Raw genomic sequence first — 18,121 nt, 5'->3', positions numbered from 1 at the left:
GTTATTTATAATTTAGCTTATGATATCTTTAGGTTATGATTTTGATTTACATTTGTACTCTTTTTGTTAGATTGCTTGTTTTTTTTGTTTCAGCGGTCTCTCATATAACCTCAATTGTGTTGGAAGAGACCTAAAGCAACAAACAAAAAAAAAAAAGCAAGTTCCCATTTTGCAATGTTTTTCAAGGGTGGTACTATTTAATTGCTCATTTAATCGCATCATGGGTTGTTTCCCCTTAAATAAAGTTGTTGAATAAATACCGTCTTGGTAACCATTTCATTTTTTTAATTTTAAAAAATTTTATTTTATTTATTTTTTTTTTTTTTTATTTTTTTTTTTTTTGCTGTATTTTAAAAATATTTTTGGGGTTTTGTTTTTCCATTCAAAATTGTTGAAAAAGTTGAGTCGGGATGCTGTGTTTTTTAACATATCTCCGTCTTTGCTCAACTTTTTTTCATCGACTTCACATAGTATTATATTTTAAACTCCAACGTGTAAGTACAGTGCTTATTTTAAACATCTTTAAGTAAAATGTAAAGCTATAAGTCTACTACACACCTCTCTTATGTTGAAAAGCCATTAGGTTCAAAGGCCTAATTACATAGAACCCCCCCCCCCCCTTTCACACCCTCACATACACATTTAAACAAAGTGGAAATGAAATGGCATGTCAATGGTAAGTTGTCTACCCCAACCCCCCTCATTGTCGTGTTGAAAATCAAGTCAGTCCCAAAGAATCAACACACGAGCGAGAACATCCTGCAAGATTCTACACCCCCACCTCCCCCTCTTTCTTACTTTTTCGCCTGCCAGTCACCCGTTGTCTTCCTTTTCCAGTCTGCACAATTGTGGTGTTGGCCAAGTCCAAGTGCAGTGATTGAAGTGTTTGTCTACCCCTCAACCCCACCCCACCCCTCACCCTCATCTTATACTTACGCTCTTTGTTTAATATTGCCGGGCATTATTACGTGGCCACCTTCCCAAATTTTTTAACAAAAATAGAGAGAGAAAAAGGGAAGGTGCTCTCAAGTTGTTTCAGTTTAAAGAAAGTCCTGCTTAGAAGTATTTTGGTTCATCGGAAGAATTTGTACAAAGATAATAAGGAAACTAGTACAATTTATTAAATCTTTGCGGTTTAAAGTATTTTTCGGTTTAGCTTCTTTCGGTTTTAAGTAATTTTACTGCATTATTTTAATTTTTGTTGTCACTGTGTTTTTAAAAAAATGTGTTACCAGTTGTGCCAGTGAAATTGACCTTTATGCCATGGAATTATTTTCATATTTTAATTGTTGTCTTTTCAGAGGAGATCTGGGGTGAAGAATTGTGGTTATGGAGAACATGTGAATCTACCTCTTGCTTGGACAGAAATGGCTCAACTTGCTCAATGCAAAGGAAGAATACAGGAAGGTACTTTTTCCTTTCATGAATAATTTATTTTAAATTATTGATTGTGGTATTTTCTCTTTGAAACAAATAACAATGACAATACTCTAGCTACTTGTCTAAAAGAAAAAAATAAATAGTGAGATTTTTTACTTAGAAGCAACAGCACATTCACATCAGGTCAAACAATGTTTCAGCTCACGTTTGTTATAAGTATATTTTTAATGTGTTTTAAAATCTTTCATTTGTTTGATACTGGTTGATTTGACGGGCGCTGATGTGAATTTGGTTTCATCCTAATTTGGTAAAAGTTCTCTTTCCCTTCGGAGTCAAAGGCCTGTGGAACCTGACTTCATACAGTGCAGCTCACGTACAACGTTTAAATCCCTGTTTTACGACCTATTGTAGTTCATATAAATTATGCATGGTTATAACAGGGAAATATTTCTTGGAACACGGCTACAAAGGGGGTGAGAGTTGAAAGTTTAGCACCCAGTTGAGAAAAACTACGTACTAAAGAAGAAAAGAGGAAGGCACACATGACACACATAACTTATAGGGAGTGGAGATGAGGTGTACCATTGACATCTCCCTGTGTACTTTGTGAACCATGACGACGCAACTTAAGGCTAGTGAGAGGCAAGGGACTGACTGATCAACATGTCAATACACTCAGGCCTAGTATGTTACACGTAAAGTGAGGGATGTGCATCTCTTGACTGATTAGGATGTGCATCTCTTGACTGATTAGGTAACTATTCCCAATGAGAAGTGAGATGATGAAGCTCTATGTGAAGCCTGAAACAAAGACTGGGCACAAGCTTTGAAGTGCACTTAGTGGTTGCCAGTGGCGCAGTTGGAAAGAAGGAAGGTAGAGTTAACTGTTGCATTGTTCCAAACCGCCTTGTTTCCTGAAGAAAGTGGAAGAGGGAGTGAGGTATGGTGATTTCAGAGGCGGGGGGGGGGGGGGTGTACAGGAACAGAGGTCATCAGTCACATCTGATTCATTTACTTAGGGAGGAAACTCAATACTTAAGGGAGGTAACTGGAAATGTGTTCCTTGTCTGTATTTTTGACTTCCCTTATTATTGCTTCCCTTCAAATTCTGTATGCATGGATATAGCAGGACTCAGCTACAGCAGGGATTTTTTGTTAGTCCCACTATACCCGTTCTATCCGAGTTCAACTGTACCAGTTTTCGTAACAACAACAGTCGCTTATTCTCTTTTTGACAAGACACGAGCATATTGCAAAGCACTCTCCACTAAGTCTCATAGAACCGTCAACCCAATCATTGATCAGTGAAGAAAAAGATCAGAAATCAAATTTAGATTAGAAACCGGTCGTCTTGAATGTTATTTAAGTGCTCCACCGATGGAGTCATCAAAGCACCCATATTATTTGTAAGATCTCTTGAAAGCATTTATATTTTTCATATAGAGTTATGAAATGTATTAATTTTGCTGACTTTTTATACACATTTGTCAACAGCTCAATTTGTGTTTGATTGCAACATTGAATAGAATGTTGATATATATTTTAGTTTCTTATGTTGTCCACCTATTGAGGCAGACAGCCTCTTCTAGTCAGCGATTTTTAAAAGTTTCTCTATTATGTAGCTCTTTAGATGACTACTTCTAGCAGAAAAGAACTTTGCTTACACTTTTAATCGCTAGCTGTATTATCCTTAATTTTAGCAGATTAATGAAATTATTTGATTGATATAAATTTGGTGTTAGATCACCTTAGACATAAGTAAAATTCAGCCTTTTACTTTATGTGATACAATTAGATATCATTAGGCAATCCATGAAGGACAAATTTATTTACTCAAAATCAATGCGAATGTGACTTTTAACTTTATTCTCTCCCCTAACCAGATTGTTTAAACACTTTGGTGACTTCATTAAGTGTCTCACCAGTTGAAAAGTATCATATTCCTGCCTTATTCTTCCTTGCTGAGACAATGCTGTACTGGCTGAGAACAGAAGCTGTCCATCAACCTTTTCTTCGCACAGCTGAGATCAAATTATTGCAGGTAAAAAAAGCAATTCCTTGATTTTATTTTCCTGTTTGAACTTTCAAGACAGTCATAATCTTATTCAAAGTGCCACATTTGCTTTGCATTGAGCGATGAATGTATCTTTTTTACTTTTTATCAGCACTTTTAAAATTCAAATTCGTTATGTTTCGTTATAAATTTACAATCTCTTATACATTTATGACACTATATTTCTATGTAGCTTTGAAACTGTGAGCATGCAAAATTCTATAATGAGCTGGGGCCACAGCTAGTTTTGACTAGTAATACCTCTTTCAATATATATTTAGTGGAACTAGTGAATTTACTTTGACTTTAGTTGTCTGTTTTTTGTTGTTCACTTTTTTTTTTTTCGTGTGTTTTTTTTCAAAGAGTATCGCATTTGTTAAATTTTTCAGATGGGTCAGTTAGTTTTCCAAAGACTATTTTATCATCACATGGCAGGACAATTACAAGGACACACCGAATCTAAAAATAGATTATTTACTTATATTGATGGTAAGTACCTATGCATCCCTTTTACTCTCCTTTGATTACATTGGCAATAAATATGAACCAATTTACTTTTAAAACAGCGATCTACAGTAAGTCGTTCTAAAATAATTATAGTAGAGTATATAAGTATCGAATCATATTTTAATATGTGCTTTGTACTATGAACTATAAGACTTGATGATTTTGAACTATTTCCACCAATGTTATAAACTAATTATATCAACTCGTTCTGCAATTCTAGGTCTTCAGGAATGCCAGGCTGCTTATAATCCTTATCCCAATGCCTTGTTGTCACTTCGATTCATCATTGAAGTTGGAAAGATTATTCTAGCTGATTCACAACTAGAACCAGGGGACATCAAGGAAGGGGATAAACTACCGGATGCTCCAAAACACAACATTGAAGAATTAACTTCGGTATATATGTTATTTTATTTTAAGTGCTTATTACCAAAATATAGGGAAAGGAACTTGTCACATGTGCCACATGTTGTCCTCAACCCAGGAAATTGTTGCGCTATCAGTATCAGGACAATACACCATATATGTGATGAGATCCAATTTGGAACAAGCTTTGGAAACACATTTAAGCTTTATATATCATTTTGTTTGTATTCAAAGTAATTTATTCAATACACATATTTATTTTCCGTAAATAAATGCATTCAAATCTCTCTCTCTCTCTCTCTCTCTCTCTCTCTCTCTCTCTCTCTCTCTCTCTCTCTCTCTCTCTCTCTCTCTCTCTCTCTCTCTCTCTCTCTCTCTCTCTCTCTCTCTCTCTCTCTCTTCTCTCTCTCTCTCTCTCTCTCTCTCCCCTCTCTCTCTCTCTCTCTCTCTCTCTCTCTCTCTCTCTCTCTCTCTCTCTCTCTCTTTTTTTTTTTTTTTTTGTTTTTTGTTTTCATGAAACTTCTTTTGATTTTACTCCAGTCAACCAAAGAAATGTATGAGCGGCGCAACCAAGATGACACACGATCAATTCATAGTGGAGCCATAAGTAGTTCTGTCCATGACTTAAGTCCTACCCTTTGGCATGCACTGGATGTGTGGCGATGTACAAACAGTTTAGGCGGAGGCCTTCGCGAGGCTCTGAAAGCCTTGGCTCACTGTGGTCTTGGTCTTGCCAGTGAAACATGGTATGTTAAATTAATCTCCCAATTTAAATTTTTTTTCTTGTCTACCAGGCATGAATGAGAGTATATAGATAAACCACCACTAATTTGATGTTGTGGGTGGAATAACAGAATGGTACATTGAATATTGATAACATTAAGATTGTGTATTAAGTTAAATTCACTATTATGTGTTGTGTCATTTGACATTAACATCTTACATTAGAGTTTAGGCTGATAATTGATTTTAAGGCTCATAATTTGTTTGTGACCTGGCGTCATTTCATGCTTAAGATGTGCCTACCATATTACTAATGGAATTCTTAGGCTTAAAGTTGATGTATACTTAAACTTCTAATTGTAAAAACAAAAACAAAAAAACTCTTATATACTCCACAAAGGGTTGACGGTATTGTGGCTATACAAATTCTTGGTGAAACTGCCAAAAGCAACATGTCTGCTATGAAAGTCCTTCATCGTTTAGCCCAAGGTGTCAAGACAACTGAAGATCTCATGACCCCACCCCTGAGTAGTAGAAGTGGCCAAACAGGTTAGAAAAATTATTAATAATTATTGAGCAACATAATCCTGACATCAAGATAGCTGGCGGTGAAGTGTGTTTAATTGAAAAGTGATATATTATGCTGAAAGACTAGTTTCCTTTCCGAATAATGCATTTACTCTCTCAAACTCAACACAGATGGAATCGAACACATTTGTTTGATTGTCCTTTCATTGAACATGAGAGAGTTTAAGACCTTCAAAGATTGTCATTGAAGAAAATAAGAAGTAATTCTTGACCAGTATCTGTAATTATATGAATGAAAGGCCGAGTTTTCAAGTCCTTTCATTTTAGTTTGAAATCATACTTAAATCTTAATTCCCCTACTTTAGACAATTTAAGATTTGAAAAGTATGAAATTTAAATGAATGTATCATCATTTTTTGTAACAGTCATTATTATTTTCTAAAGAAAAGCTAGACATAAAGAATTTAGTAAAAATAATGACCACACTCTTATCTTGCTAGAATTGTTGACGTTATTGGTATATATATTAATTTTGTTTAAACCTATGTGTATAACAAGTTCCTGAATAATGTGCAGCTTAACATGAAAAAATTAACGAGATTATGCATTGGTGGAGAATAAGTGAAGTTTTTTTTATTTTGTAGTTTTGATAGCCCATACCAAATGCCTGTCGTTGAATTGAATCATATTTCTAAATTACTCAAGAAAATAAATATAATATATCAAGAAATGATTACCATTTAAAAATTTGTGATATGATGTAATTTTTAATATTCATTATTAATGAATACTTTGTACAAATGAATGAATTTATAACTAAATATAACTTAAACTAAAATATTCAACGTAACTTTAATTTGCTTTTGTAAATCATCAAAATAGTAAAAAGGCTTGAAGTTCTTACAAAATAAGTTATTTTGCTTCATCAATTTGATAGTGATTTATAAAATCAGAAACTTGCGATTTATGTGACAGAAGCCTATGTTATAAATGTAAACAATCAATAACCATTCATAATTCCCAAATCTCTGGTCTCTTTTTATTTCATGTGCCATGAATATAAATATTTTAATTAAAATAACAAACCTCAAATATAAGCGATTATGATTGTTATTTATCTCTTTGCTTGACATAATTTATTTACTTTATTATCACTTTAATCTAAGTGTAAGGTTGAAAATTGTATCTCATTATTTAGATATGTTCAGCATCTCAAGTGGAGGGAATGACCTTTTGGAAGAGGACACAAACAGAAAGCTGAATGAATCCCAAGAAAGCTTTTACAGCTCTAAACCATCTCTAAGTGATATTTATGAACGTAGCGAGGAAGGGGAAGGAGGAGATAAAAAGCTCAGATCTATTGATAATGACTCAACTGGAAGTGAAAGTGACAAAAAAGATGACACAACAGACATGGTAATGAAATGATAAGTAAATGAAATAGCTCTGAAAATTACCGCCTTTAATTAGTTTTACAAAGGCCGTTTTAATGACGTCTTCTGTCCTGCAATTATCTTCTCCAGGTTCTTCCAAATTGTCCCCATCCGTCTGGTGCCTACCCCACGACCTCCCCCACCTACCCACTCCCCAAAATGTGTTCCTGTAGACTTTTAATTATCTAAATTCTCATGTATCATGAAATACCATATTTTAGAATCGTATGAATTGTTGATGATGGGTGAAAATAATTTTACATCCAACATGAATGAGGTTGTTAGTTATATTCGTCATTAAATATGTGGACCAACTTCCTAAAATAGTATTGAGTTTACATTTTACTTTATTGATTTAAATGGTATGATTTGATTAAAAATTTTAAAAGATCTAATAGTTGTTTTCAAATGCTGAAATTAGCAGTAATAAAAATGTCTCAGAACAATTAGATAATCTTTACATTCAATGCTTTTACTACAATTTAGGATTCTCGAATCCAAGTTTATCTAAAAAATGCATTAATGTTTTAAAATTTATATTATATTTTACTTTCAGTTAGACAGCGATTACTGTTCTAACAGCCAATAATGTCACATTCTTTTGTTGATAAAACATGAAAAAGAAAAGTTTTTTTTAAAAAGAAGGAAAAAAAAGAAGAAGAAAAAACAACCCACATAAATAAATTAATTAATAGATAAATAAATAAATAAATAATAAACATTCTATTGAGGTCATGTCTAGAACGTGATGGTCCCAAGCCCTTAGAAAACTCAGAAGGGAAGGTCCATGAATGGCACATGAAAGCTGGTGCTTAGATGATAGTTATTTAGCTTCTCCGCTTAATCGACACACTAACCTGAACTCCAGAGGGTGTGCGATTAAGCAGAGTCGACTGTAGTTGCAAATTTTTCTAAATCATTTTAAAATAACAATTTGTTTAAAACAGGTCAAAATAAAACTATATTTTGCAAATAATTATTGATATATAGAATTTTTATCTTGGAAGTCAGGTTTTTTTTTCAAAGAAAAGCAGAGTTGTTTGTTGTTTGTGGCATGTCTACTATCTACTAAATAACTTTTCAATTTCATCGTGATCTAAATTTTTTTGTTTTTGTATTCTTTTGTTCTTATTTTACAATACATGTCTTATTGCTTTTATTTTTTAAGTCTCAGACCATGGAAAGTGAAGTTTCAATCGAAAAAAGTCCAAAGAGCAATAGTTTTAATGATATGACAGCCCCAGATCAGCCAGAAAATTTGAAATCCTCGCAGTCAATGGATGAAAAACCGAAAACTGCCTTACGTGATTCTGTTGCCCTTACAAGGTCATCTCTGATGAGAGAGGTGTCCTTTGATGAAGCGACATTGAGTAGACGGACTGGAACAAATGAATTGGCAAGGAGCTCACAAGGTTAGCAAGTAGATGATATGTATTTAAAGATGATTTATTAGATGTTTTGGACAGTGTGGCTAATTATAATAATAAAAAACATATTTTATACCATGAATTTGGTCTTTTGCCATCTGGGAGAAGTTTTTGTCAGATTAAATGTGGAACTAACAAGTATAAATCAACGTTCATTCTATCAGCAATAAAAATGTTGAATATTTCATATGGTACAGCAAAACCAAGGATTCATGCGTTGACTGATTGACTGATTAATTTGTTTAATGTTAGGCTAGATGAAGTGACCAATTGATAATGATGATAATATTTGGTGTTGAATTGCCAAGAATGTAACGAATTGAAAATGAAATGAATATGTTAATGTTGTGTATGTCGCATGCGTTAAAGAAAGAGAGGAAGAGAGAGAGGGAGAGAGAGAGAGAGAGAGAGAAGAGAGAGAGAGAGAGAGAGAGAGAGAGAGAGTGAGAGAGGAGAGGAGAGAGAGAGAGAATGGGTAGGAGTGAGGTGTCTGTTCAATGTTATAGTTATCATATAACGTTATGACAAGTGTAACTAAATGACAAATTGCCATATTTATGGACAATAAAGATCTATTATTATTATTATTATTATTATTGAGATAACAATTTCAAATTATGAATTTGATAAAGTATGATTAGCAATTTAAACTTTTGAACAATAAAAATATATAATTAGTGTTTCACTTTACTGTAAATAATGAATAAATATTTTTAAAGTTGATAATATATAGTCTATAAATATTTGCACCATTGCATTTTGTAGATTGAAAGAGATTCATCTGCCTTAGTGAATTATAAAGATATTCACTCTTTCTTTGCTTTTTGTTTGGTTATTTCCAGACCATAGACTATTGGATTCTAAGCTAAGTCAGCAAACGTTAGATCCGGACAGAGGCACAGGATGGCGGGCAGAGGCAGGGTCAGAGTTTAAGAGTGGGAGGGCCTCAGATACCAGCTCTGTCCAAACATTTACAAATATGCCGGTAAAGTATTTAACTGATCAGCAATTTAAAGAGAAATTTAAGCTAAACTTATACTTATATATTTTTTAATTTGGCTTTTAATACAGGCTATTCATATATTGATGTGGGTCTTCAAAAAGAAATCCTCTACTTATTGCATTTGAACAACAACAAAATTATCATGGTATAGCATGGCCTATTAATGGAATGAAATAGAGTCCGGAATTATAAAATATTATATAAAAGAGGACTTTTTGAATTCTTTTTTGAGTCAATAATATAATTTTCTTTAGGGGAGGTATTTTTGTTTTGTTTTATTTTGTTTTTATCTCCCGAAGATAATCAATAAATGAGTAATAAATAATAATTTTACAATAATTACCATAGACAGGTATACAAACTTACTTTTGTCTTTCTTTTTCTCTCTCTCTCCCCCATCCTTCCCCTCACCCTGTTCATATCTGCACCCCTTTCCCTACTTCTTAACAGGTGCCTGATACTCCTGGTATAACAGGCTGGCACTGGGAGGTAGCCATAACCTACACTGACGTTTTGGCCAATGTGGTTTTGTATGGAAGTACTGCAGACATTCAGAAACATGCCTTGGTGGGCAGTAACCTTGACATTGATAGCATCTATAACCGGGGTAGCCATAACAACAATAACGTTAGCATCGGCACTAGTCAGCTTAGCAGTGCGGGTTTGCTGGACTTGGCATTCTTCAAGCCTAGAAATGAGATATTGGATGGAGGTAATAAAATATTGTTATTTGTATATTAAAGAGTCTTCATTATTATTTTTTTAATTGTGTGTGTGTGTGTGTGTGTGTGAATATAAATATATATGTGTATGTGTGTATGGGTGGATGGATGTGTTTGTATTCAGTCAAAGAGTAGGTCCATTTGAATTGTTTTGGCAGGTGAGTAATTTATTTTTTGATTGGTTATATTTTACTCATCAAGTGGCAGAATTTTTGTTCAGGATGTCTCGTCTTCTATTTCTATCTTGTTTAGGTCCTAATGACTGGAGTTGGAGGATCCGTTACGGTGCAATTCAATCTCTAGTGAAGATCTGTCGTGGTTTGGAGGGGGACACAAATCGAGATGGTTTGCGCACAACAGCTTGGAATGTACTCTTAAGAGCACATGCTATGGAAAAGGATGGAAGAGTGCTTGAAGCCCTCAAAGTTGGTCAGGTGAAAAAAATTCTCATTACCTTCACCATGACAGCCAAATTAATTATAAATATCTCACCTCTGCAGCCATTACTATAACATTTCATTTCTAAAGCATTTTGCTTCCTCTTGGTAGTCATCAGTAACACTTCAGAATTTAAGTTATAAGAGATGATAATAAAAATTGCTTCAAAATACTTTTATCTTAATAGTGTAAAAAGAATAATCAAAAACAAATCTGTCTCTTGTTGAAAACTCTTTGTATGGCTAAAATCTAGTTTCAAAATTTAGGTCGTTTCTCCAAAGTAAAGCAGCTGTAGAAAAGATTCTGATTGATTGTGAAAAGTTTGACTTTTTGGAAAGGTATTGTTATCATTATCTTTCTTTTCTTATTCTTTTTTCCACTTTTAGTCGTCTTTGTTATTAACATTTTGAATAGATCTCAATGCCTTGTATTTCTAGGTTCACACAAAGGACAAGAATTTCCTAGATCCATCTCACCATGAGTCGCCAGCCACACTTGGCATAAGAATGGCAATGGGATTATCCAACATCTACCTCCCACCCCTTCCTCCCCCAGTCACCACCAAATCATCTGTCAAGCAGGCACCACGTCCCAGACCTATCATACGTCCTAAGGCACCTAACAAGGAAGCAAACAGGAGGCCTTTACGTACGACTCTCAAGTAAGAATTTACCTTTGAAAGAATTCAGATTGATTAGATGAATAGGATCAAGTCTTTTTTTGGGCGTTTAGTATAGTATAAAAACCAGTGGTAATGTCATGTATGAAATGAATAGCAAATCCAGATCTTTTGCATTTGAAAAATTCCTAGATTTAGAAATTAATTGTATAGGCATGTGTATTGAGATTTGATACTTTTTGCCCATGTCATCAGTAACATGTTAGATAATAAGGAAGATATTGCTCTATTTGAACTGCTTTTTTACTGCTACTGATGACTCAAAATATATCCTAGAGAAGAAATAGTTCCCTCGAGATGAATAAAATTTTCTTTAAAATGAACGTTTTAAAGCACAGTTACAGCATCATAATCATGGAAGGTGAATTATGGATGGATTTTTTTTTTTACTCCTATACTTGTACGTTATAAGATACTCATTGACTCCAAATTCAACATCTAATTTTGTGTAAGTTGGTATGGAATATTGAGTTCATGATTTTATAATCAGACCCCTAATCGTCATCACCCATTTCCATTCGAGACTACATTCAAATCCACTACACATCAGCTATATCGAAAGACACAACATGGAAGATTGGCTTGGAGTGTTCACTCTTCCACCTGTGACTGTGTGGTGCCTTTTTTCTGCAATCATCTATGATATATGATGTCTAAAAGCAATGCTTCATCTGGAGATAGCAATTTTGTTTTTTGTTGACTACATTGAGAAAGGATGTTAATGACACTTGTTTAGAAATATCATTAGAAGTATTACTCTACCTATAAAATTGGTGATAGCCAATTAACAATTAATATTTATTTTGTCCGCAACTCACAGACAAGAGATTGAGCTTGCAACAGCTCTATATGAAGCAGCTCCAGACTACAACTCAAGGACCAGCTTTGATTTACGGAGAGTGATAGAGGATCAGGTGAGAGCCAATTTAAGCATGATTTTCTCAATATTATGTTTTGTACCCAACTACCTTTAACTAACCATATCTCAAAAACTAGTGAAGCTATTGACAAAATGTAAAGACCGTTATGATCAGCGATGATTTCAGATATTGAAAAAAAAAACCACCTTAAAACTCAATTCCATGTGGGGCGACATTTGGTATGTTTTCCTAGACCAACACATATATTTTCTCTCATTGTTGACCAATTTCCAAGAAATGGTATCAATTTGCAATGCCGGCGTGCAGAAAATCTTACTATAAGACTCATAATGATGATCGTTACCCTCAAACTAGTATTATGTTGGGGTAAATAAGATGCTGATAAAAAAAAATTAAATAATCAAAAATGTGATTTCATTTCTTTTTAAAATCTCAATAATGCACATCAGTTTAGCCCAATTTTCATCATTATGAACACAAATAAAATGTTGAGCGTCTGGTTCACAGTGTTGTCTAGTTGATCACATTATACATTTTAACATTTTCACCAAATTTTTAATAGAATTTTGTCACCTATGCAAATGAATATTTCGTCAATCAAATTAAAGCAGTTTTCTTTAGTACTTTTTGGATTGAACTGAATAGTCTCATGTCTGTGAAATGAGGACAAAGACCATTTCCATTCTTTATATAATTGAATCTTTTCAAATAGGGAGGTAACATAATGTGACATTTTTGTTTGATTTCAGTGGCGTAAAGAACTTCAAGCTAACTTAGAAAGTGAAGAAGAGCAAGAGCTGAAAAGAATCAAAGAAAAACAAGAAGAAGAAGAGGACAGACAGAGAGCAATTGCAGCTGCTAGAGAGAAGAAATTCATAAAGAAAAGTGAGAATGCACAACCACACACAATTCAACTAGGAATTCCTGGGAAAGAAGCGCCACTTGGAAGTTTTGCTCATGCTAAAGAGAAGTCTATTCAACTGGGAATACCTGGAAGGGAAGCCCCTCTGGGAAGCTTTTAATTTAGAAGGATAGATTTTGATTTATCTTTCTGAGCTAATATTTTGCTTTCTCATTCAAACTACTGTAGTGTCAGCAGCCCTAATTTTTAAATAAGATTTCAAATGAAAAACATAAAAGTTTTGGTGCAATTCAACCACAGTACTTTGCTTAATGGGATGTAATTACACAGTGTTGATTTGTAAAAAGCAACTTTGTTTTTATGATCCTTATGTGATAATACTTAATGACTTAATGAGTTTGTTATTTCGTTCTTTGTTTTGTTTTAATTTGTTTTAGTTTTTTTTGTTGGATTATTTTTGTTTTGTTGTTTTTTGTGTGCTTTTTTTTCTTTTTGTGGGATTTGTTTTTATTTTATTATAGTCTTCATGACAAATAGTTTCACCTTCCAAATATTAAATATACAAGATATCCAGATGTGCGGTGTCAATCACCATTAATCATCATTAAAAAAAATCAAAGAATAGAGCCAAAATACGACAATATTGGTAGATTCACCAAACTTATTCTTGGTACCGCAAAGAAACACATACCAAGGGGTTTCTGAAACAATATATTCCTTGCTGGACAAATCGTAGTAAAGAATTGCTCAAGAAGTATGAGTATGAGGACACTCATGATGAAAATAGCAGAGGAACTGTTACAGTCTCTGCATGAAAACCGAAAAGAAAGGTGGATTGAGGTGGTAGAATAATTTGACCATAGTCACGCGAGCTGCCATACATGGCAAACAATTAAAAAAAAAAAAATCCTGAGTCATCCCAAATAAGAACAGCGTCATCAATAGGGGTGGACACAATATCCAAAGAAATAAAACAAAAAGGAAAGCACATACCAAACCACAACCTTGAGAAAAACGGAAGAAAAGAATACCAGCGAATATTAAAATCTCCCCCCCCCCCCTCATTTCCCTTTGCTTCCTCACCGCATTGAAACTTCATCCCTAGCGGTCCGTTGTGCAGTAAACAAACCGCCACCTCCTATTGTCAGTCTTATTGAAGTCATGAGGTATCCCGCTTCAACGCCTCAACCGTAACTTCCCTTCGTCTGCGTGCGTGCAAAACTCCCTTATCTCCAAACAAAAAATATCTACTAAACGATCCATGAGCCCAAAAATACATAAAAACGTTTCTATTAAACTATTTACTAAAATTCTCCCTAGCTAGCCCCCCCCCCCCCCCCCCCCCCCCCCCCCCCCCCCCAGATAGGGCCGTACACCAGACTCCTATGTAAACAGGCCTCCAACCATAGTGCAAAACAGAAAGCCACGTGCGTATAACGACTATCCAACTGTTAAAGTAATGGGTAACTTACCAGCTCTATGGTCGACTACCAGAATACACATAAACAAATTTCTACAACAAATGCCATATAATCCATCGAAATAACTAAACTAGACTATCTAAATAGACACCATAACATCGTCGCAATAATGACAAAACTATCTATATCAGATAAAGATCCCTATGCTTGCTCGTTGGGTAGCACTAAAAATCTCGTCTGCAATACGAGAGAGACCAAAAATGCGTGTTAGGCTGTTAGGCTGAAAAATTCCAAGTGATTGGTAGCTGGGAAGTTCATCACTCATATGAATTCACAATTCGACCAATTGTGTTGTAGAATATTAAAATCTCAACCTCCTCAAGTCCCATTCTTCTCAATGCCAGTTTCACCAAATGAAATGAGAGAAGCGCAGAAGAAAATGAAAAATGGGAAAGCTGTGGATGGGATACATCCAGATATGATCACCCATTTTGGACCCCAAGCAATTGACTGGTTGGCAAACACCTTCACAGATATCATGAACAAGGGTAAATATCCACAACTATGGAAACCTGAAAAGATCATTGCCATCCTGAAACCTGGCAAACCAGCTACAGAACCATCCAGCTACAGACCAATATCACTACTATGTTGCTGTACAAATTACTAGAAAGAGGCCTACTTACAAGAATCACCCCTTATATAGACAAATGGATGGATTCTGGTGCATCAGGCAGGTTTTAGATCACAAAGAGGAAAAACTGAACGAGTTTTTGCACTTACATCCTTAATAGAATTGGGATTTGAAATAAACTGAAGACTGGGGCCGTCCTAGTCGACCTCTCTGCGGCCTACGATACAGTCTACAAAATTGGCCAGAATAATACCATACAAGAAGCCTCTCAAACTCCTCTCAAGCATGATCGGACCTAGAAAAGTCCATGTTATTCTAGGAGGGGAGAAAAGCAAAACCTACTATCAAAACAAAATAAATATCAAAGCTTCTAACAAATCATAGGGTATACATTTAAAGATGATATTTTAGGCCCATGGAACTGGAGTTTAGTTCACAGAAGAGTGGGCCAGAAAAAAATCTCAACAGCACTCAGGATCGATCACAGTCCCTTTGCATGTGAAGGCTACCAAATGAGCTATCGGGACCCCCTTTGGATAGATTTTTTTTTTTTTAAGTTGTCCTTCAGAGACATGAGACCCATGGAGCTGGAGTTTATCCCAGTTTCTATAGCGTGAAACGGACAATAGCAATTGATTGCTATCCTTTGGATAGGATGCTAGTTATCGCAAAGTACTTTCTGCCAGATCTAACAGATTCAGCTACCCAATCACTGCTGAGTGAACTGGGGGTGTAGGGAGGGGGGGTGCAGAAAAATCTTGACTGCACCCAGGATCAATCTTGGTCCTTTTGCATGTGAAGCGAGTGCTCTACCACTGAGCTACCGGGACCCCATTTGGATAGATATATTGCTTAGAAGTCATTTTTGTCATTTAGGAAACAAACTGTTGCGGACTGATCGCTCTAACAAGTTTATCAAACCTTTGTTGGAAGTTTATTTAAGGTCTGAAAAAGTTTCCCTGTATATCTGATCCAGATAAAGAAACCCAGGGGAAAGATCAAGACTTTGCAATTGTCGTTTCGACCTATTGTTTTTGTAATCTTTGAAATCTTTTTTATAAAAAAAAAAGATGCCTTTTCAACATCACTCCCAAGACTCAATCACGACTTGTAAAGTCAAATATGAATGACTTCGCAGTATGTTTTTACATGTAATCTAATCCAAAAGGCCTATCTTGTTTTCTTTCAAATGATTGTGCCACAAGGTTCAAATTTTAAAATAATTTGAGATGTTATTTGATGTATATTCAGTGTGTACTTTTCATTAATGATAATTTTTAATGTGAAATTAGTACTTTGATGTATAGGGATTTTTTAAAAATGTAAGTACCGTTTCAAATTGGTGTTTTATGTAAAAATTATAGGCTTAGGACACATATTTTTTTGTTTCTAGTTTTCTAGTTTATATTATTTCTTTAAAGAAATGCAAATTCCGTATTCCATGAATAAAACGCAAACTGTGATACTTCATCGACCATTTTGCTTATTTTCTTCTTTTTTTTTTATTTTTATGAAAGTAAAGGATCGTTGAAGTCACTTTTCATTCAATGGAACAAATGTACTCGAAAGTGATATATTTTTGGGGAGAATGTTTGATATATATATATATATATATATATATATATATATATTATATATATATATATATATATATATATATATATATAATAAATAAAATATATCTATATATATATATATATATATATATATATATATATATAATATATATATATATATATATATATATATATATATATATATATATATATATATATATATATAAAAATATATATATATATATATATTTATATATATCTTAGACAATGCATTCCTGAAGATGTAAAATGCACTACTGAAATATAAAAGAGAATCGGCATTGCTAAAAATAATTTTATAAAAATGAGTGAGTATCTCACTCTCCCATATCAAAATATCTCAAAAATGAGAGTTCATTTAGCAAGATGTTGTATTTGGACAAGCCTTATAAATACAAATAAAAGTTGGACACTGTATTCAGGGACGTACAGATATCATTTTAAACTTGGGTGTACAGAGAATTTTTAGGATATCATGACAGTTAAAAATGAAATGTGTGACCTTTCACCTCAATAAAGCATTATGAACAAAACACAGAAATTGAAGTTGTCTAAGGTACAAAATTTGAGTGAGATAGGAATGCTTTATCAAAAAGAATGTCGCTGAATTAACTATAAAAAGCTAAAAGTTTGTAATTTAGTAATTTTTATTTGAAATTCAATTTTCATCAAAAATGTTATACATTTACCAACATCTAAAACCATTTTGAGATGGTTGGTTATATAAAGATGCATTGATTGATGCAGGAAATTTATCAAGATAATAATGACAGACATTAGGAAAAATCCCCAAGTTGTCGGTCATTTTACCTAGTGTGACAGTATTCTATTTGAAGCAATTAAATACAAGACAATTTCAGATGTCTTTTGATAGGTAATATAAATTTTGTTGCTTTAATAAATACGAAGTCTTCTAAACATTCCCGGCAAACATATAAATGCATGCATAAGCCTACATATTATAAAGACCTGCATACAACCTAATATTTAGAAATAGAGGAATTTTATAGTAATGCCGTACTTCCATTCATGTAATGCGGAAATTGGCTATTTTTAGATGTTTTATATGTAAAATACCAATGTCTAAAAAATTGCAAATGACACAAACATGAGTCTTCCCAACACTACTGTATGATTGTGAAACGTGGACTATAGACGCAGATTCGGGGAAAAAAATGACTTGAAGCGTTCAAAACACAGGTGTACAGAAAACTCTTGAAAATATCCTGGGCCAGTAAGTAGGCTAATGAAGAACAATAATTGTTGCATACAATCAGAAAAAGGCAAATGAGATCTTTCAAACATAAATGTAGAGGGGGTGATTTTGATAAATACGAAGTCTTCTAAACATTCCCGGCAAACATATAAATGCATGCATAAGCCTACATATTATATAGACCTGCATACAACCTAATATTTAGAAATAGAGGAATTTTAGAGTAATGCCGTACTTCCATTCATGTAATGCG

General features: G+C 33.9%; 1 protein-coding gene across 2 annotated transcripts in view; it reads left to right on the top strand.

Moving 5' to 3' along the window:
* The window catches only part of LOC144970338 (uncharacterized), a 21,714-nt gene extending 7,697 nt beyond the window's left edge, over window positions 1–14,017 (top strand). The window contains exons 4-17 of one of the 2 annotated variants that reach the window (XM_078909864.1): window positions 1,302–1,407; window positions 3,264–3,421; window positions 3,823–3,922; window positions 4,161–4,336; window positions 4,847–5,052; window positions 5,430–5,578; window positions 6,756–6,973; window positions 8,159–8,402; window positions 9,260–9,402; window positions 9,871–10,132; window positions 10,395–10,576; window positions 11,018–11,241; window positions 12,080–12,173; window positions 12,890–14,017. In XM_078909864.1, coding sequence (XP_078765990.1) covers window positions 1,302–1,407; window positions 3,264–3,421; window positions 3,823–3,922; window positions 4,161–4,336; window positions 4,847–5,052; window positions 5,430–5,578; window positions 6,756–6,973; window positions 8,159–8,402; window positions 9,260–9,402; window positions 9,871–10,132; window positions 10,395–10,576; window positions 11,018–11,241; window positions 12,080–12,173; window positions 12,890–13,162 — 2,535 coding nt within the window. In that variant the 3' untranslated portion in view covers window positions 13,163–14,017. The remainder of the gene's footprint in view (window positions 1–1,301; window positions 1,408–3,263; window positions 3,422–3,822; window positions 3,923–4,160; window positions 4,337–4,846; window positions 5,053–5,429; window positions 5,579–6,755; window positions 6,974–8,158; window positions 8,403–9,259; window positions 9,403–9,870; window positions 10,133–10,394; window positions 10,577–11,017; window positions 11,242–12,079; window positions 12,174–12,889) is intronic. The other variant, XM_078909865.1, reaches the window with a different exon arrangement.
* Window positions 14,018–18,121: the final 4,104 nt, after the last annotated feature.

This window comes from Berghia stephanieae, chromosome 4, assembly GCF_034508935.2.
Source record: "Berghia stephanieae isolate SIO BIC M18660-M18661 chromosome 4, UCSD_Bste_1.3, whole genome shotgun sequence".
Lineage (NCBI taxonomy): Eukaryota > Metazoa > Mollusca > Gastropoda > Nudibranchia > Aeolidiidae > Berghia > Berghia stephanieae.
The sequence above is the reverse complement of the archived record's forward strand: the minus strand, read 5'-3'. Positions and strand labels throughout refer to the sequence as shown.